General features: G+C 42.2%; 1 protein-coding gene across 2 annotated transcripts in view; it reads right to left on the bottom strand.

Moving 5' to 3' along the window:
• C2CD2L (C2CD2 like) overlaps positions 1-18,097 on the bottom strand; it is a 171,528-nt gene that overhangs the window by 66,578 nt on the left and 86,853 nt on the right. For both annotated transcript variants that reach the window (XM_085645905.1, XM_085645906.1), the window contains exons 11-12: positions 15,282-15,380; positions 13,257-13,390 (exon numbers count right to left, since the gene is read on the bottom strand). In XM_085645905.1, the coding sequence (XP_085502031.1) occupies positions 13,257-13,390; positions 15,282-15,380 (233 nt within the window). The remainder of the gene's footprint in view (positions 1-13,256; positions 13,391-15,281; positions 15,381-18,097) is intronic.

The following is an 18,097-nucleotide window of genomic DNA, read 5'->3' as shown; positions in this document are numbered from 1 at the left end:
ATAGGAAATGCATTTTTTGTGTTGCTAATAACTTTGGCCCCATTTGCCGAATCTCCACGAAGCTTCTAAGAAAATGCTACTTCTTGACTAATTTCCACATGGAAAGTTTCGGGGTGATCTGTCAAGTGAGGGCCGAGAAAAAGAGGGGTCCCAAAACCCATTTTCCCCATTTATTTTTACATACGAAATTCAGTTGGTCCAGAAAGAGTGCTTATTGTGTTTTTTGGTAAATCCTTTCAGTAGTTTTTGAGAAATTAACATTAAAACAAAGTGTATATTTCATGCAGCGGAGGATCCACAGAGCGAGATCTGATTGACTGCGACCACCTCAACCACGAAGTGGTGGCAGCCATCTTAGGACTTGGGACTCAGTTCTGAGTCCTAGAAAAAACAGACATAAGGGGGCAGGGTAGGAATAACCTGATCCCCCAGGGCCTGGTGGTGGGGTTTCAGATTTTTTAAAATTTCTTTTGCCGCAAATTTAAGGCAAATGTTAAACAAAACAAACTCTCACCCTCGCCATGCACTACTAATTGCCCCACATATTACATCACTCATGATATCTATCACATTATTGATAAGATCACTGCAACATTTATGAGAAAACTGTGTATGGTAGGGGCGAGAGTTATAGTTACTTTAGGGCACGAGTTATATTTAATTGAGATAACTACAACTGGTGAGTTTCGGTGGTTTTTAGCGTTTAAAACGTTACTTTGTTACCAAACACTTCACTTAACTATAAAATTACTTTAACTTTTTTTTCCCCCAGTGTATGTATGTATATATATATATATATATATATATATATATATATATATATATATATATATATATATATATTCACTTAAAAAACCATAGGTTTCACACATGTTATAGTTAGCTAGACATTTCACTCGTAAAAAACCAATGAAATTCCCACGTTATAGTTAGTGCAGGCAACTATAACTCACGCGACCGCAATCCTCTGCTGATGACGTCAGATATTACATCACTGTATTTAGCCACTTATTTACCCATGTCTTCTTCCATTAATCTTTAGCTATACATATATTACAAATATGTATTTTTCATAAAGACACATATGTCATCAGTGATGTAATATCTGACGTCATCAGCAGAGGATTGCGGTCCAGCTAACTATAACATGTGTGAAACCTATGGTTTTTTAAGTGAATTTGCAAGGTTTTTTAAATGCTAATTCGTAACTATAACGTGTGTGAAACCTATGGTTTTTTCAGTTAATTTGTACGGTTTTTTAAATGCTAAGTTATGTATTTTTTTTTTTTTTTTTTCAGGTTTTTTCACCGTAATTTTCACGTAATTCTGTTCAGCCGTTCGGGCTGTAGCTGCGACTAAAGGTCCTATGGAAAAATGCATGGGGAAAAAGCGTTTTGGGACCCCCCCTTTTTCTCGGCCCCCGCTTGACGAATCACCCGAGACTTTCAGGGTAGGAGCTGAATGGAGCGCCCCATTAGTTTTGAAAATTTCGCGAGGATTCGTCAACCAGCGCCAAAGTTATTCAAAATAGAATTTTGAGATTTCCTATGGAAACTAGGTTGTAACTATAACTATCTACTGGCGACCGCCAGTAGATAATATATATATATATATATATATATATATATATATATATATATATTCACTGAAAAAACCATAGGTTTCACACATGTTATAGTTAGCTGGACATTTTACTGATAAAAAACCAATGAAATTCCCCCGTTATAGTTACTGTAGGCAACTATAACTCACGCGACCGTAATCCTCTGCTGATGCTAATACTGTATTTAGACACTTATTTGCCCATGTCTTCTTCCATTAAATTTTAGCTATACATATATTACAAATATTTTTTTTTCATAAAGACACATATGTCATCAGCAGAGGATTACGGTCGCGTGAGTTATAGTTGCCTACAGTAACTATAACGGGGGAATTTCATTCGTTTTTTATCAGTAAAATTTCCAGCTAACTATAACATGTGTGAAACCTATGGTTTTTTCAGTGAATTTGCAAGGTTTTTTAAATGCTGATTCCTAACTATAACGTGTGTGAAACCTATGGTTTTTTCAGTGAATTTGTACAGTTTTTTAAATGCTAAGTTACTTTACGCCATTTGTGGAGTGCGCGCCCACTTAACGCAGTTCGTTCCGTGCGCGCACGGTGCGCTTCGCGCACCGCGTGCCCACGTTACGCTAGATGGGCCATGAACGCACGATGCGCTTCGCGCACCGTGCGCACATGGAGGACATATGATGAGCATCGTTGTGACAGGTAAAATATATGTTTTGTTTACCAATAAAAAGCCATGCACAAAAGGTGCCCTTCGGGCACCTTTTGCACACGGGGTGGGGAGAATGTGGATATTTTTTTTTTATTATTATTTCTTACCGTACGCGTACGGTAAGCGTAATCGGCGAAATTTTCGAAAAAATTAAAATTGCCTTTTTTCACTTGGGGGATCGTTGGGGACTCCCTCGACATGGCTAGGTGCTTGGGAGCTGTGTAAACAGCCCCTTTACATGTTTTTGCACTTGGTTTTTCAACCCCCTGTCAGAGTGCGAGAGAGAAAATGGCGGCCGCCGCTTCCTGGTTTCGACCGATTCAAATGTTTACTAAGATCTAAGGGCCAATCAGAATCGCGCACGCGCACGCCACCGTACGCGTACGGTAAGCGCACCGTAAGCGCACCGTACGCTGGCTCAGATATATATATTGATTTAAAGGCTATTTTCTCAGAATCTACTGAACAGATTTACACCAAACCTACAAAAGGCACTTCCTTGACCTGAGGACTACCTCTCTGCCCCACCTATTTTGAAAAATTCGCGAGGATTTGTCAACCGACGCCAAAGTTATTCAAAATAGAATGTTGCGGATTTCCTATGGAAACGTGGTCCTAACTATAACTACCTACTGGCGACCGCCAGTAGGTAATATATATATATATATATATATATATATATATATATATATATATATATATATATATATATATATATATATATATTTTTTTTTTATTATATATATATATTATATTTTTGTGTTGCAGAAGCACAGGGGGCTGGCTGCAGGGCTTGACCTGCTCAAACCACCCACTGTGCATGGCCAAGGGCCTTGTGGGGATTGGCTTTATGTATGGTATTAAAATATTACATTACATTGAAAAATCCTAGAAATTCATTGAAAAAAAGAAGTTTAAAGTGATGTTATAGTTAGATGAAAATTTCAGTGCCAACCTAAATGTTTTAAATTTAAAAAAAGACCCCAGAAATTAACCAGTTATAGTTAGCAGAGCTAACTATAACTTGCGCACCTCCCATGCACTGCTTATGACCTCACATATTACATCACGCACGGCATGTTCTATGACATCATTTACAACAACACTGGTGACATCTCAAATGACAAAAATGTTGACATCATAGATGACATCATCCAATGAGTGTATTAGTTTGCTTTATACTTTACATAGTGGCAGATAAGTATCATCCTACTTCTCTACCTAATTTTGTATAGCTTCTCTTCTGACAAAATGCTTGTGCTCCTAATGGGTCACAGGTGTGTTACAGCTGTTGAGATCCTTATGAATATTTGGGTACAGGACTAACACTGTGTCCACATGATAGTTGATGAGTTGTGTCCAGTCCGTTAGACACTGGTAGTTTGGTTTTGATAAACTGTTTCAAATAGGGCAAACACTCTATGTAGTAGATACCAAGTATTGCAAGCAGCATTCAGTATTTTGAGGGAGTTGTCTTGGTATGACAATTTCTACACAGGAGAGGCGGCTGTGTGCTCCAGGTAGTTACCTATTTAGATCTGCATGATTACCCACCAAAGGTGATCTATCTTGAAATGTTTCAGCGGAGTATAAAGGCTATATGTAGTATGACCTTTAACACCTTCAGGTCTTGCGTGTTTACATTGAGTAGTCTCTCTTTTGAGAGGTTTTGCACAGAGTGAACACTGTTCTATAGTAGACTCTTTTTAGTAATCCAGGGTGTATTCCTCATGAGAGTTTGGATTGCTGAAAACAGTGTGGTACAGGGTAAATTTTCTGCATAGGGTAAATACTGTTTACAGAACTCACTTTTCTACTGATGTTCGCTTCATATCTCAGGAGAGGTGTGCTAACTGTGAAGGCTTTGATACAGGCTCATAGCTGTCTATAGTAGGGCACTGGTTATGAAACATAACTTATGTGTCTGGAGGAAGTTTGTTTTCTCTGAACAGTTCTATACAGATTGTTTGCCGGGTGCAGTAAGGGTTACCCAGCTATGTGCGGTTCATCGTCAACATGAGCTCAGCTACCTATGGAGTGTATGGTATAGGGTCAATGTTGCACATAACAGAAGCTTAGTTCACCAATAGGGGTTGTATGTGTGATGGCATTAATGATGCTTCATATTATTGTGAGATATTTGATACTTACTTTCATAACTTTAATGCCATACTCCTTTATAGAGTAGTGTGTACAAAAGTAGCTTAGATGTCATCAGTGATGTCATCAATGATGTCATCAGTGATGTAATATTTGAAGTCAAAAGCAGTGCATGGCAGGGGCGCAAGTTATAGTTAGCTCTTCAACTATAACTGGTGAATTTCAGGGTTTTTTTGTATTTCAAAACATTATGCCGGCACTTTAACCTTTTTGTCCCAGTGAATTTCTAAGTTAAAAAAAAAAAAATCAGAGCTTATTATTACATCTACTATGTCATGTTAACCTTAGTTTTTCTCTCAGATAATATATATATCTATATATATCAATAATAGATAGATCAATAGATCGATAGATAGATGTAACCTACTGGCGGTCGCCCAATAGGTAGTTATAGTTAGGACCAAGTTTCCATAGAGAAAGCTGTTTTTGACATGCCTATATCTTTGGTGCCGCTTGACAATTCTTCACACAATTTTGCAAACAAAGTGTCATAGTAAGATTTGTTGTGCATGGAAAGTTTCGGGGTGGTCCATGAAGCAGGGGCAGAGAAAACAGGGTGGGGCTAAAAAAAGTGTTTTTCCAATGGTCATTTCCATAGCAAATTTTGAACACAACTACAGCCCGAACTGCTACACGGAATTACACCAAACTTGGCAGAAAGCAAGCTCTTGGTCCAGAAAGAGTGTTTTTTGTGATTTGGTGTAAATCCGTTCAGTAGTTTTTGACATATTAAAGAAATCCTAAATTTGTATATCTAGGGACACGGACCCTTCGCGACTCCACGCGCCAGCAGCAGTGCTGTGATTGGCTGGCCGTAAACTGTGTAGAAAGTGCCAGCCTCCATTTTATAAAGCGGAACACAGTCCTGGGGGATTGAAATAAACCCTGGAAAGTATATAAGGTGTAAGGGTAGGCGTACCATGACCCCATGGGTGCATTGTAGGGGTCTCTGAGAGACCCCTTATTAGTATTAAATTCCGCACACCGTTTTGTTTCTACGTGCGTGAAGTCGCGAACCCATCGCGATGCTCAGGGCGGTCCTTGTGCAGCGTCGCAATGGAGTTGCGAACCTTACTGAATAAAAGAATTAAATATATACATTGACACACTCACTCACACACTAATACATACATTCAGGGACCCATACAGAGTCATGCACCCACCCCCAGAACCTCTAAGAAACTCCTGCAGCCACTTACAAATGAATTCGGAGACTCATGCAACCCCTCACAGACCCACACAGTGTCACACACCTACTCAGAAACCCACTCAGCGACTCATGCACCCACTCACAGACCCAGTCAGAGACTCAAGCATCCACTCAAAGACCTAGACAGAGTCATCCATCCACTCACAGACCCTTTCAGAGACACATCCACCCACTCACAGATCCACTCAGACTCATGCACCCACTCACACACTCACTCTGACTCATGCACCTACTCACAGACCCTCTCAGACACTCATGCAGCCACTCACACACCCCCTTAGTCATGCACCCACGACAGAACCACTAAGAGATTCATACACCCCCTCAGAGACCGACTCAGAGACTGATGCACCCACTCACAGACCCAGTCAGAGACTCATGCATCCACTCATAGGCCAATGTGGTACTCAAAACACTCAGACTGACTTACACACACATGGAGGAACTTGCACACCCACTCACACTCTCACACCCACTCAGACACTTGTGTACCCACTTACACACCCAGTGAGACACCATCCGCCTCCGGCCGGGGCCAGGGGCTACAACCCATACCTCTTTTCCTACAAATGACTATCATTATAATGCTGAGCAGCTTTGACAGTTAAACGTAGGCACTAAGGTGAATTGTGCTCATTCCATCGTTCCTGGTAGTCTGGATCCCAGGTTGTACGCACTGTCCATTCAGACTGCCGTCGCTTCCCCATATTACCCGCCCCCCCCCGAAGCCTTACAAAATGTTTCTGTTGAATTGTAGATCGCTGCCTAAGCATGCGGTGGAGATTTTTACTCTACTAAAGGAAGACTACCCAGAAGTCCTGTTTCGGACAGAAACTTGGCTTAATGCAGGATCGGATCCCGATATTGTTTAAACCCTCCCCCCTGGTTACCTAATTCAGAGGATAGACCGGACTGTAGGTAAAGACGGCAGGATCACTATCATTTGTAAAAGCCACTACAGCTGCCGCACTTCTGGTGGTCCTCTACCAGATTGTGAGAACCTTTTATTCACGATAGGATTTGCCCCCACACTTACCATGTCGGGCATTTTAATCTATCATCCCCCTGGTGCAATGGGCCAGTTCTGTAAGTCATTGCCTGATATGGTGGCTAATCTTGCCAGTACCCCCGCTAATTTTACATTACTAAGTGATTTTAACCTGCATTTTGATGATCCTTCTCATATAGCCATGTTAAAGATTATTAAGGATCTCGCTGCCTACCAGTTCAAACAGAAGGTCACAAAGCCGACTCATTCAAAGGGCCACCTGCTAGATCCTATATTCTCCAATTTGGAGGAATTATCAGGAAAGGACCCTATCTCAGTACCCTGGTCTGATCATTTTTTGATTCCTTTCTCCTGGACCCCCACCTGCATTATTCCATTAACCAGGCCAATAAGAACTATTTCACGTTCTTGGCTTAAACTTCCTTTAAACAGTGGGGTATGGAGCTAGAAAATACCAAGTCGACCCCTGCTATCGATCCAATTGTTGTCAATGAAAAATGTAATAACAGGATTGAGATCGGGTTCTCCCGAAGAAAATGACCAAGATGAAAGTAGGGTCTAATAAAATAGCATGGTATTCTCCCAAGCTCCGGGAACTAAAATAGATCTGCAAGAAACTCAAAAGACCTTGGAGAAAGGATTTTTCTTTAAATAAGAAATTGGAATATAGGGAGGCCATGAGAACATACAAGGCTGAAATTAAATTGGCCCAGGCCTCATATTATGAGGAAAGAATTTCCTTAGCAGCCAACACCCCACGCGAAATTTTTCGCATAGCGACAAAACTTCTCAAAGCCCCCTTATCCTCAGATATCCCGATGACACTGGCCGACGCTGCAGTGAACTTGCAGATTATTTCTATGAAAAAGTTCAAACTATCTACTCATCATTTCCCTCTGCGGACAGCCATTACAACTCCCACTCAGAGGATATTGGCTCGCGTAGTAGAGAACACTCCCTGGAGGCATTTCCCCTGATGGACTGCCAGTCACTCCAAACGATTTCGGCACTCGTGAAGAGCGGGTCACCCGGAGACCCAGCTCCACCTAATATCCTGAAGCAAGCATCTGGAACGGTCTCCACGATCATTCTGGAGTTGATCAATGTCGCCATCTCCACTGGAGTGGTCCCACCCCCATGGAAAAGAGCGATGGTTAAGTCTCTTTTTTTAAAAACAAGTCTTGACACAGATATTCTGGGTAATTATCGTCCCATCTCGGTCCTTCCAGGGTTCAGTAAAATAGCAGAGAAACAAGTCAACTCTGCGCTTTCTACTTTTTTGGAATCTCATAACCTCTTCCACCCCTCTCAAACCGGCTTTCGCCCGCGTCAGGGAAAAGAAACTGCTCTTTTAGCAGTTGTTGAAGAGTCTAAAAAGATTCTTGATGCCGGAGGCTCCACAGCTGTTGTCCTCTTGGACCTCAGTGCAGCCTTCGACACGGTCAACCACCAAATTTTGGTACATCGACTTAGAAGTCTGGGGGTGACCGGAGTAGCTTTAACTTGGCTGCAATCATTCCTGGAAGAGAGATCCTTCCAGGTTTTTGAGGGTGATGTCACTTCAAAATCCATGCCCCTCCACTGCGGAGTCCCACAGGCATCGTCCCTCTCTTTTGAATGTTTATATGACCCCGCTTGCGGAGACTGTGTTTCCTTTTGGGGTTCACATAATGACCTATGCTGATGATACCCAACTGGTTGTAGCACTAAACCACTCTGACAATGCATCTATCAGCCTCCGTCCCTGTTTAGAAGAGGTAACTAAGTGGATGAACCATTTGTACTTAAAATTGAATGGCAATAAGACCAAGTTGATGTTCTTAGGCAATCCCTCGGTTTTTATAGCAGATGTAATGTGGCCAGCCTGCATGGGACCCGTCCCTGCTCCCAAGACCCAGATGAAAAGTCTAGGCATCTGGCTTGATCAAGATCTCAGTTTTATGGTCCAGGCTCAGAACGTTGCAGCATCCTGCTACGGCATCCTAAGGATGCTCAAATTATTTCCTCTTCTTCCCTTCCAGGCAAGAAAGCTTACGGTGCAGGCACTCATTCTCTCTCACTTGGACTACAGGAACTGTCTTTACCTTGGAGCCCCTGGTTCGACCTTCTCAAAACTTCAAACGGTACAGAATTGCGCAGCTAGGATTCTTATGGGGATTTCTAACCGTCATTCTGCAAAACACGCCTTGAAGTCTCTCCACTGGCTACCTGTTCGGGAGAGAGTTAACTTCAAGGCTACGTGTATCGTCCATGGACCATTGATGAACCATTCCATTGTCCAGCCTTACCTGGCAAACAGACACCTGCGTTCAGACGATTTCTATCTTGCCGTTGTTCCCAGAATCAAGAAGTTCAGAAGTGGCGGCCGTCTATTTTCCTATAATGCCGCTAGGATGTGGAACACCCTCCCTCTCCGCTTACAGAAGGAACCTAGCCATCTGGTTTCCGGAAATCGATAAAACCGTGGCTCTTCCCTTAAGTGTTGCTGTGATGTTCTCGGTCTACTGCATCAGCGCTGGAATGCCCCTGGGTAGCTACACGCTTAATAAATGCTGCTTTCATTTCATTTAATTTCATTCACACATCCACTGAGACACTCATGCACTCACTCACATACTCACTCTCAAAGGTTACAGGTTACAGTTAGGAAATAACATTAAAAAACTGCAAATTCACTGAAAAAAACAAAGCTTACAGGGATGTTATAGTTGGGCTGAGATTTCACTTGTACAAAACCATACAACTTCAGCCGTTATAGTTACATTAGCTAAATATAATGAATACCCCCGCAATGCACTGCTTATGACCTCCCATATTACATCACTCATGACATGGTCAGTGACATCACTGGTGACATCCCAAATGACATGACTGATGACCACTGCTGACATCATCCATAGAACCACTCACACACCCATTTACACCCCATAAAACCTCTCATACACTCCTAATAAAAGACGCTCGAGAAGTTTCTCTCCCACACTACCCCTCACATACCCATTCACAGACTCATACAAATACTCATACAACCAATCACTCATCCATAGAGCCACTCACACATCCACTCACTCATACAGCCTCTCACACACCCACTTACCCATACAGCCACTCATACACCCACTCACTAATACAGCCACTCACACATCCATTCATACTGACATACAGATACTTACACACCCACTCATACACCCTTACAGCCAGTCACACACCCACTCACTTTCCAATACAGTCATTTACACAGCCACTCACTCATCCGTACAGTTACTCACATACCCACTAATACATCCACTCGCACACCTACCCACACACCTATACAGCCACTCAGACATCCACTCACACACTGATACAGATAGTCAGACAGCCACTGAGATGGGATATGTTAGAAATAGTATAACTAAGTACTAGTGCAGAAAGAATAGTAATTTAACTTATGCTGTAGCTTAGTATATATCTTTAAGTCTCAGAAACATTTATGAAACACTCACTGGATGATGTCATTAGTGATGAAATCCCAGATGTCATCAGTGAAGTCGCTGATCATGCATCATGTTAGGAGTTATTTAATATGTGAGATCTTAAGAAGGGCATTGCGGAGGCATAAGTTATAGTTAGCTCACGTAACTATCACTGCTGAATTTCTATGGTTTTAAAATGTTATTTCCTAACTATAACATCCCTGTAATCTTAGTTTTTTTCAGTGTGTATATATATATATATATATATATATATATATATATATATATATATATATATATAATGAGATGTTATGTTCCTGGACCCCCGCATGCCACTGGAAATTATTCAAAATGTTATGACTATCAATGAGGATCCCACAATGGAAAACCTTTTGTTTCACTTTTCTACTTGACCAACAACTAGGCCAGTGGTGGCTAGTAATTTTGCCAAAGCGCGGGCAGGCGGGCCACTCACGCGCACATATACACTCATTCACTCACACCCATGTGTTTACAAACACCCTTTCACAGCACTCACTCACAACATATTCAAACATTTATGCATACATGCACGCACCAAACATTCAAAAACATAAAACTTACCGGTCCTGTAGCTCCAGGAGAGGAAAGCCTCAGAGGTCTCAGGAGGGTTGGGACTGCTGCCTTCCCTAAAGAGAGAAGGCAGAAGTCCCTCACACTTCATAGAGTGGGATGGGTTCAGTGAGCTTGCGGACCCCACCTCACTCTGACTTCAGGGCTTAAATCTGAAGCGCCCAGGTCCAAGGTAATCGGTGATGCTTCCCCTCGTCACGAGGGAAAGGGCCACGAGGCTGAGGTCACACCCATAGGGCTGTGAAATTCTCACCCTAGCAAAGTTCAGCTCACACAGCCAGGAGGCTGCACATTTAGGGCCTGTACATTTCCTGGATGCCTGACCTGAACAGGAAGAGTGTCTGTCAGGCTGACCTTTTCTCAACCTGACAGACACTCTTCTTCTCTGGAAAAAGGTGAGGGGGCGTGGCCCCTTTGCCCATATGGGGTGGACAGCGGCTGAACTAGACAGACCCATTTGATGAAAAACACATCCCTCCAACCAAGTTTTTCCACAGAGAACCATGCATTATTTTTTTATCTCATGCTCCCAAAAAACAAGATAGCAGTAGATCAAGCTTCTCCACTGACTAGCTTGAGAGCTACTGGTAGCTCTCCAGTTACCTGTAAGTAGCTCTCTGTGTGTACCCCAGTCTACTAAATTAGACGCTTTTGCTTGGTTGAATTAATATACATATACCAAAATTGAGATTGTATACTGAAAAGGAAAATGTGTTTATTTGCAGAACTCATAGGTGATATTTGTAGAAAAATTGATGCATTTCCACAATCTATTTAAAGATGATATCTGAGTGATAAATCATGTGGAACTGGAGAGATGTTTTACACATTTTATTATCTCAATGCCAGAGGCATTGTAGCTATGGTTGTTATGCATTACGCATCCCACATTGACAAAGTATTTTTTACATTTCTGCTGGCAACCTTTCCTGATGCACTGAGGTGATCACGGAGGGTAATCTTGCATATGGTGGCTACTAATATAATCGTATCTTGTGTGGTCCCTTTTACAACACTAACAATGAAAGTAGCTCTCAAGAAGTTTCATTGGACACAAGAAGCTCTTATTACAGAAAAGGTTGGAGACCCCTGCAGTAGATGATAGAACCACAAACTAGCTCTAGACCTGAACAAATTCCACATGTATCCCTCTGAGTCATTTCATCTGTTTCAATGTAAATAATCTAATGTATGTCTTCTGTTTGTGTACCATCCTCGTCTCATAAAAATGTGTACCCATTTTTCAATTGAAAACCTGTTCTGCCTTTCTGACTGTTATATCAGTTTACCCCTTTGTTCGCACAACGTGTTCTCTGGAATTGGATCTGTCCCCCTGTTTCGGGGGTTAGTCTGCCCTTTATAAAACCTAAATTAAAAAATGAAAGAGCAGGATAATTGCCCGAGTGCATGGATGAACAATTATGAGAGTATATTTTGGAACCTTAGAGTCCTCCAGCAATATCTTATGGAGATAAACGCAACACAGAGTGAACATCACTTAATACCAAAGTATTGATGGTCTATTGTAAGCACTACATTGGAGTACAGGGAGCATCTAAAGAAAAAGAAGGCTGGAGTAGCCTAGGAGTCCACGGCTGCATAGATTATGTTACTGTTGTTGCTGCTGTTGAATGATGCAACCTTGTATACTTTGTTTCTTGTTCCTAATACTAATTGCTCATTAAGATCTTAGCAGTGCTTGATGCAGTGCCTTACACAGTTCTCTGATATTTCTGTTGGTTTAACATCTATGTACTCGGACTTGGACTTCTCTACATAATAGGCAGTTGAAATATCCTGCAACAACAACCAAACAGTGGATGCTCCACTGTGTCCCCTTTCAACCATGAGAACTGGCCCCCTCTGCCATAGGCAGAGGCATACCCTGTTTCGTCATAGCTTTCCTACCAATATGCTTGGTACATGGCCTCTTCCACTGTCCACATACCATGTCTTTTCCTTCATGCTCCATGATGGTACTCCCAAAGCTAATTTCTTATCGCTCATGCCTTCTATTTCTTAACCTTTGCATTTATTTAATCTAATATTTCACATCGGCCCAGGGATGTAGCTTTGGGAGGGGCGGGGAGGGGGTGTTTAGGGTGTTAAACCCCCCACTAATAAATGTATTTTCAGATAAATACTTGGGTCCGGGTGCTTTCAGTCGGGTATGGTGAAGTGCCTGTCAGATTTCACCTGGGATTTTTGCATACACACACCGACAAATCCACACTCATCTCGGTTTTGAGAAATATTGTGTTTCTCTCACTTAGTACTCCTACCAATCCGCATCCCTCTCATGCACCCTGCTTGTTGTATAATGTATTTTAACATTAAATGCCAGCGTGATTGTCTGGATATCTGAAGCTCACCCCCCCACCTCCAAATCTTATTGACCATCTACGCCCTTGGCTATACCTGCGTATTCTTGTATGCCCATCTCCTCCTAAATATCCTTCCTACACAATTTAGATATAACAATGCTATCCACTTTTTTATGGTCAATTTATTTTACCATTTGCTTACCTTCGATACACCGGAAATAATCAAAGTGCTCCGCTTTGTAGGCGTTTTCTTTGGCGGCCTATTTGTAGTTTCCGTAAGCTGCCGAATTGCCGTCTCGGCCACCGGATCCAAGCCGCTGGACATGTGGCTGTCACCTGTGTCAGCAGACAGAGACAAGTAAAGACTTATGAAACCCCTAGGTGACACTCTGACAAAAGAAAAGAAAGCTTAGTTTATGCAATTCCATTGCCTGCTTTCCCTGGACTGGGCTCAGACTGAAATTCAGAACCCCTATCCCTACAATGCATCAGACTTTGCATGGACAGGGTACTCCCAGCAAATCAAATCAAATGATACTGATAAAGCGCATAGCTACTCAGAAGAGTGTCCCAGCGCTATAAGTCCAGTAACAGAGTCTTGCCACAAGGGGACCACAATCTAAAAAGCATCATTGAAAAGCCAGGTTTTCAAACTGCGTTTAAAAGAGTCCACATCCCTGGTCACACAAAGATGTTGCAACAGCAACATGAAAACGTAGCCCTTGGTAAAAACTACATTTTGAAATATGGCTTTATGAATCTCTCCCGTTTGGAGCTTCAAGTTCAGGCAGAAATAAGACAGCTATACCAGCTGGAGATTTAACGTTTTAAACATGCAATATCCACTTTGAGGTCTCTAGCTCCAAGAACGACCACTGTGTTTGTATTTTATATTTAAAAATATCAATTCCATCAGTCTATGGTGACTATTCCAGCAACAGAACATAGTGGGGTAAGATGGCCTAAGCTCACAGGGAACTTTTGTGTTAAAGAAAAAGAAATCACTTGCTCCACATTAAGGTGCTGTGGTTAAAAGCTGAAATACACTTGCTTTTAAAAAGAGCCTGATCATCCCTGCTACTCTGACATTTTTCTAATGTCACTCCACGTAAAAAAGGGCAGGCAAAAAGCAGGGTTTGGAAAACTCTCTACCTAGATTTCCCAAATGGTGGCTTTTTAAATTGCTGTAGGAATCTTAGCACATGGTGGTTTAAGATACATGAATTTTATCAGAAAAATATAGCGTGGAGTGTATGTAGCCAGAGGAAGCCTTTAGTTACTTTATATGCTTGCATACACAGTCTGAAAAAGAAGCGATTGTTTACAAGTGCACACTGATTTCCCAGGCATCGACTCTAAGGGCGTGATTAAAGTGGGTTGGTTACGAGTTGGCTATATTTAACGATTTCGATAATTATCGGGTTTGTTAAATACCTCAACTGTCGCTAAATTTCGGCAGGTCAAAACCTGCCAAAATTTAATGTGACGAAATAGTACGATATTTACCATACCGTGCGTATTTTGTTGAGTTAAACAGCAAAATCCGAATGTTATTCCCCACAAACTCATAATAGGTGTTATTTATCGCACCTGATTAATAACGTACCCCAAGATATTGTTATTTGTCAGGGGCAATAAACAGCTCCTAAACTCATAATCAGTCTCTAAGTGGTCAGAAACCACATGGAAAAAGAAATCTACTTTAATCAGCAGATGAGAAGGAAACTTTTTACAGAGCGTTTCTCTACTTCAAAACTGGGATGTGGGAGGAATCTAAAACAGCAGGAGCGTGTGAGCCTTACTTACAAATCCAGTGAATATTATGGAAAATGAGGCCACAACTCAAAGGGGGGGGTATATATATTTTTTTTTTACAAACTCTTTAAGACAAGGGTTGTCTAATGTAGGTCCTGGAGGGCTGGATCCATGGCAGAGTTTCAGGATATCTACTTATATTGCATTGAGTTTCATCTGGTCCACTATACAGCTACTGAAAGCCTCCAGCCATCACGGACATACATTGCACAATCCTGCTTTAAAGTTTTTTCATGACTTTGGAAGCCCAGTAGGTAATACACAGGGTTCTATATTTCGGAAGGGTACAATGCTAGAGAATTAGCAAATATTTTAGATTCTATACAGAAGAAAAGAGTATGCTTTGGGTCTCCATCTTCTCCTAACCAGATAGAAAGCTAATTGGCATTTGTGGGACGTGTTCAACACTTACGGCTGCTGCTGGGGGAGGCTCCGGGGGTGCTGCTGTCCGACAGGATGATGGGCTTGTTCTCAGTCACTTCCACTTTGGATGGGGATCTTGAAGGAGAATCTAGGCTCCAAAGTGAGACACATCTATTAAAAAAGCAAAAAGTGGCCAGACACAGCTAAACAGATGGGTGCTTATCTATGCAACAGCAGAGAGAACAAGAATGCACCCACATTATTTTAATAAAATATTTAGTGTTATCATCTACACTTTTGGTTTATATCAGGTACAGTAAACAACAAACATGCGTACGCAGTTTCTTCAGGATTTCCTAACAATAAAAATGAAACACATTGGGGTAAAATTTACACATTTTACAAGACACTGAGTTCTGTAGGGATATGTGACAAATTAATCTGCATTCCATAATTCAGAGATCCTAAATTGCAGAGCTAGGAGTGTTAATTGATAAACTTTTATCTTTAACAGGAAATCTTCAACCATCTTGATTTAACAAGCCCTGCAGGGAGAAACCCTGTGAAATTCTGAAGACATCTCAACACACAGACAGCTTTGGATATGCGATCTAGGTCATCCAAGAAGGAACCCAAAACAGAATGAAAGTGTAATTAATTCACATCAAAGACAAACGGGTCAATCATCAGAAACTCCCCCTAAAAGACATGCACTTCATGGAGAACTTCAACTGATCCCTACAAAAAATCAACATAAAGCCTCACGAAACCCACTACCAATAACAACAAGCATCTGCAATGCAATAGGTCTCGCATTTACGCGAGTTTGAGCTGTTAGCATAGTAAATGGCAATGCCTTTTATTTATGTTTTGGTTTTTAAAACATAAATGAAAGGCATTGTCATTTAAAATGCCAATAGCTTAAACTCTCGCAAATGCGAGACATATTGCTTTCCAAATGCTTGAAGGCATCGCTGAGTTGCCCCCTTCTGTCTCCTACGGCCTCTGAATAGCTCCCCATAAGCTAGGAGTTAAATAAACAAGCCGGTGGTCACAACTGCGCATGAGAGACCCTCCTGCAGTAAGAGAAACTCATTAAAGAAAATAGTGCTTACAGACTAAAGAATATGTATCGTGTACCAACCGAGGTAAAAGGGCTACTCCTCATAGGAGGTTACAAATGAAGACAAGGAGGTACTAAGGAGGGACTAACAAGCCTAATAACGAATCAGAAGACAGCATTTACAAAGGACAAGACACAAGCCAATGATAAATATGGGTGGAGAGTGGGCGGGGATTCAAGTACATACTCAATATAGGCGGCTCGCAGAGCAGCACATGCGCTGCCCAGACACGACCTAATCAAAGAAACAGAGCTCTTCAGTGTATCAATAAACCACAGGTTTCAAATCTACGGGAGAGATTTCATGGAATCCGATTAACAAGCCATAGCCACTGAGAATCCTAAGCCAATCCAAAGCAAGGACGCACAACACACCTCATTTTGCAATCAAATCATTTTGGTAAACAAAATAAATTATCACCAAATGGCCACATCTCATGGGTAATCTTCAACCAATGCAAACACAAGGAGATGATGGACGGCACTCTGAAACTTTTCAGGCACTCTCCCCCTGTCACAGATCTGGGTTTAATTCATAATCGTTCTTTAGGTCACTTCACCACCTCAGTTCAGACCCAGACATATGCAAATCAGTCTTGGCCCTGTTCCTCATGGGACCAATCCAGCCCGAACTGCCAAGCCAAGTCTTCCCTGGACTGGAAACAAGAATCCTGAGACCGGTTCCGGGGTTTCACCCCTCATAAGCCAGGCTAGCTTAAATCGAGTGGCAAAGTGAGCAAGGGACTTACGTCTGGGCATACCCTGCCAACCTAGGGCGAACAAAGCAAAACACAAGGAGATGATGTATGGAGTACTGAAGCTTATCAGCTACTCACCCCCTCAGTTCAGACCCAGCCATATGCAAATCAGTCTTGACCCTGTTCATCATGGGAACAGTCCAGCCTAAACTGCCAAGCCAGGGAGAGGTGTGGCGCAGCGGCCAGGGTGGCTGACTCCGGAGCACGGAGCTCGCGCTTCCATCCCCGGCGCGGTGGCAGCTCAGCCCAGCCCCACGTGACACTGGGCAATAGCTTGCTTAATCTTCCCAACGGCCCCCAGCACCTTGAGACCCTTAGGGAGGATTAGTTTGCACTTTACAAATATTGGGTTATAAGGTCACTGTAAGGTCTTCCTTGGACCAGAAACAAGCATCCTGGGACCGGTTTTGGGGTTTCACCCCTCATCAGCCAGGCTAGCTTGAATCCAGTGGCAAAGTGAGCAAGGGACCCACATCTGGATAAACCCTGCCAACTTAGGGCGAACCAAGCAAACACAAGAAGATGATGGACGGAGTACTGAAACTTTTCAGACACTCACCCCCAGTCACAGACCTGGGTTTAATCCATCATCATTCTTTAGCTCACTTTGTCACCCTAGTTCAGACCCAACCACATGCAAATCAGTCTTGACCCTGTTCCTTATGGGAATGGTGCAGCCCGGACTGCCAAGCCAGGTCTTCCCTGGACCGGAAACAAGCATACTGGAACCGGTTTCGGGGTTTAAACCCTCATCAGACAGGCTAGCTTGAATCCAGTGGCAAAGTGAGTAAGGAACCCACGTCTGGGCATATCCTGCCAACTTAGGACAAACAAAGCAAACACAAGGAGTGCGGAAACTCTTCAATGAATCCAAGTAACTCACGACACTCAGAAAATCTTCAGCTAAGAACAACAAACTGTGTAGGAAAGCATCAATGATCTTCATAGGTGAGCACAACCAACAAATAAGAAATCTTGAAGGTA

This window comes from Triturus cristatus, chromosome 3_1, assembly GCF_964204655.1.
Source record: "Triturus cristatus chromosome 3_1, aTriCri1.1, whole genome shotgun sequence".
Taxonomy (NCBI): Eukaryota; Metazoa; Chordata; class Amphibia; order Caudata; family Salamandridae; genus Triturus; species Triturus cristatus.
This window is presented reverse-complemented; position numbering and strand designations above follow the sequence as displayed.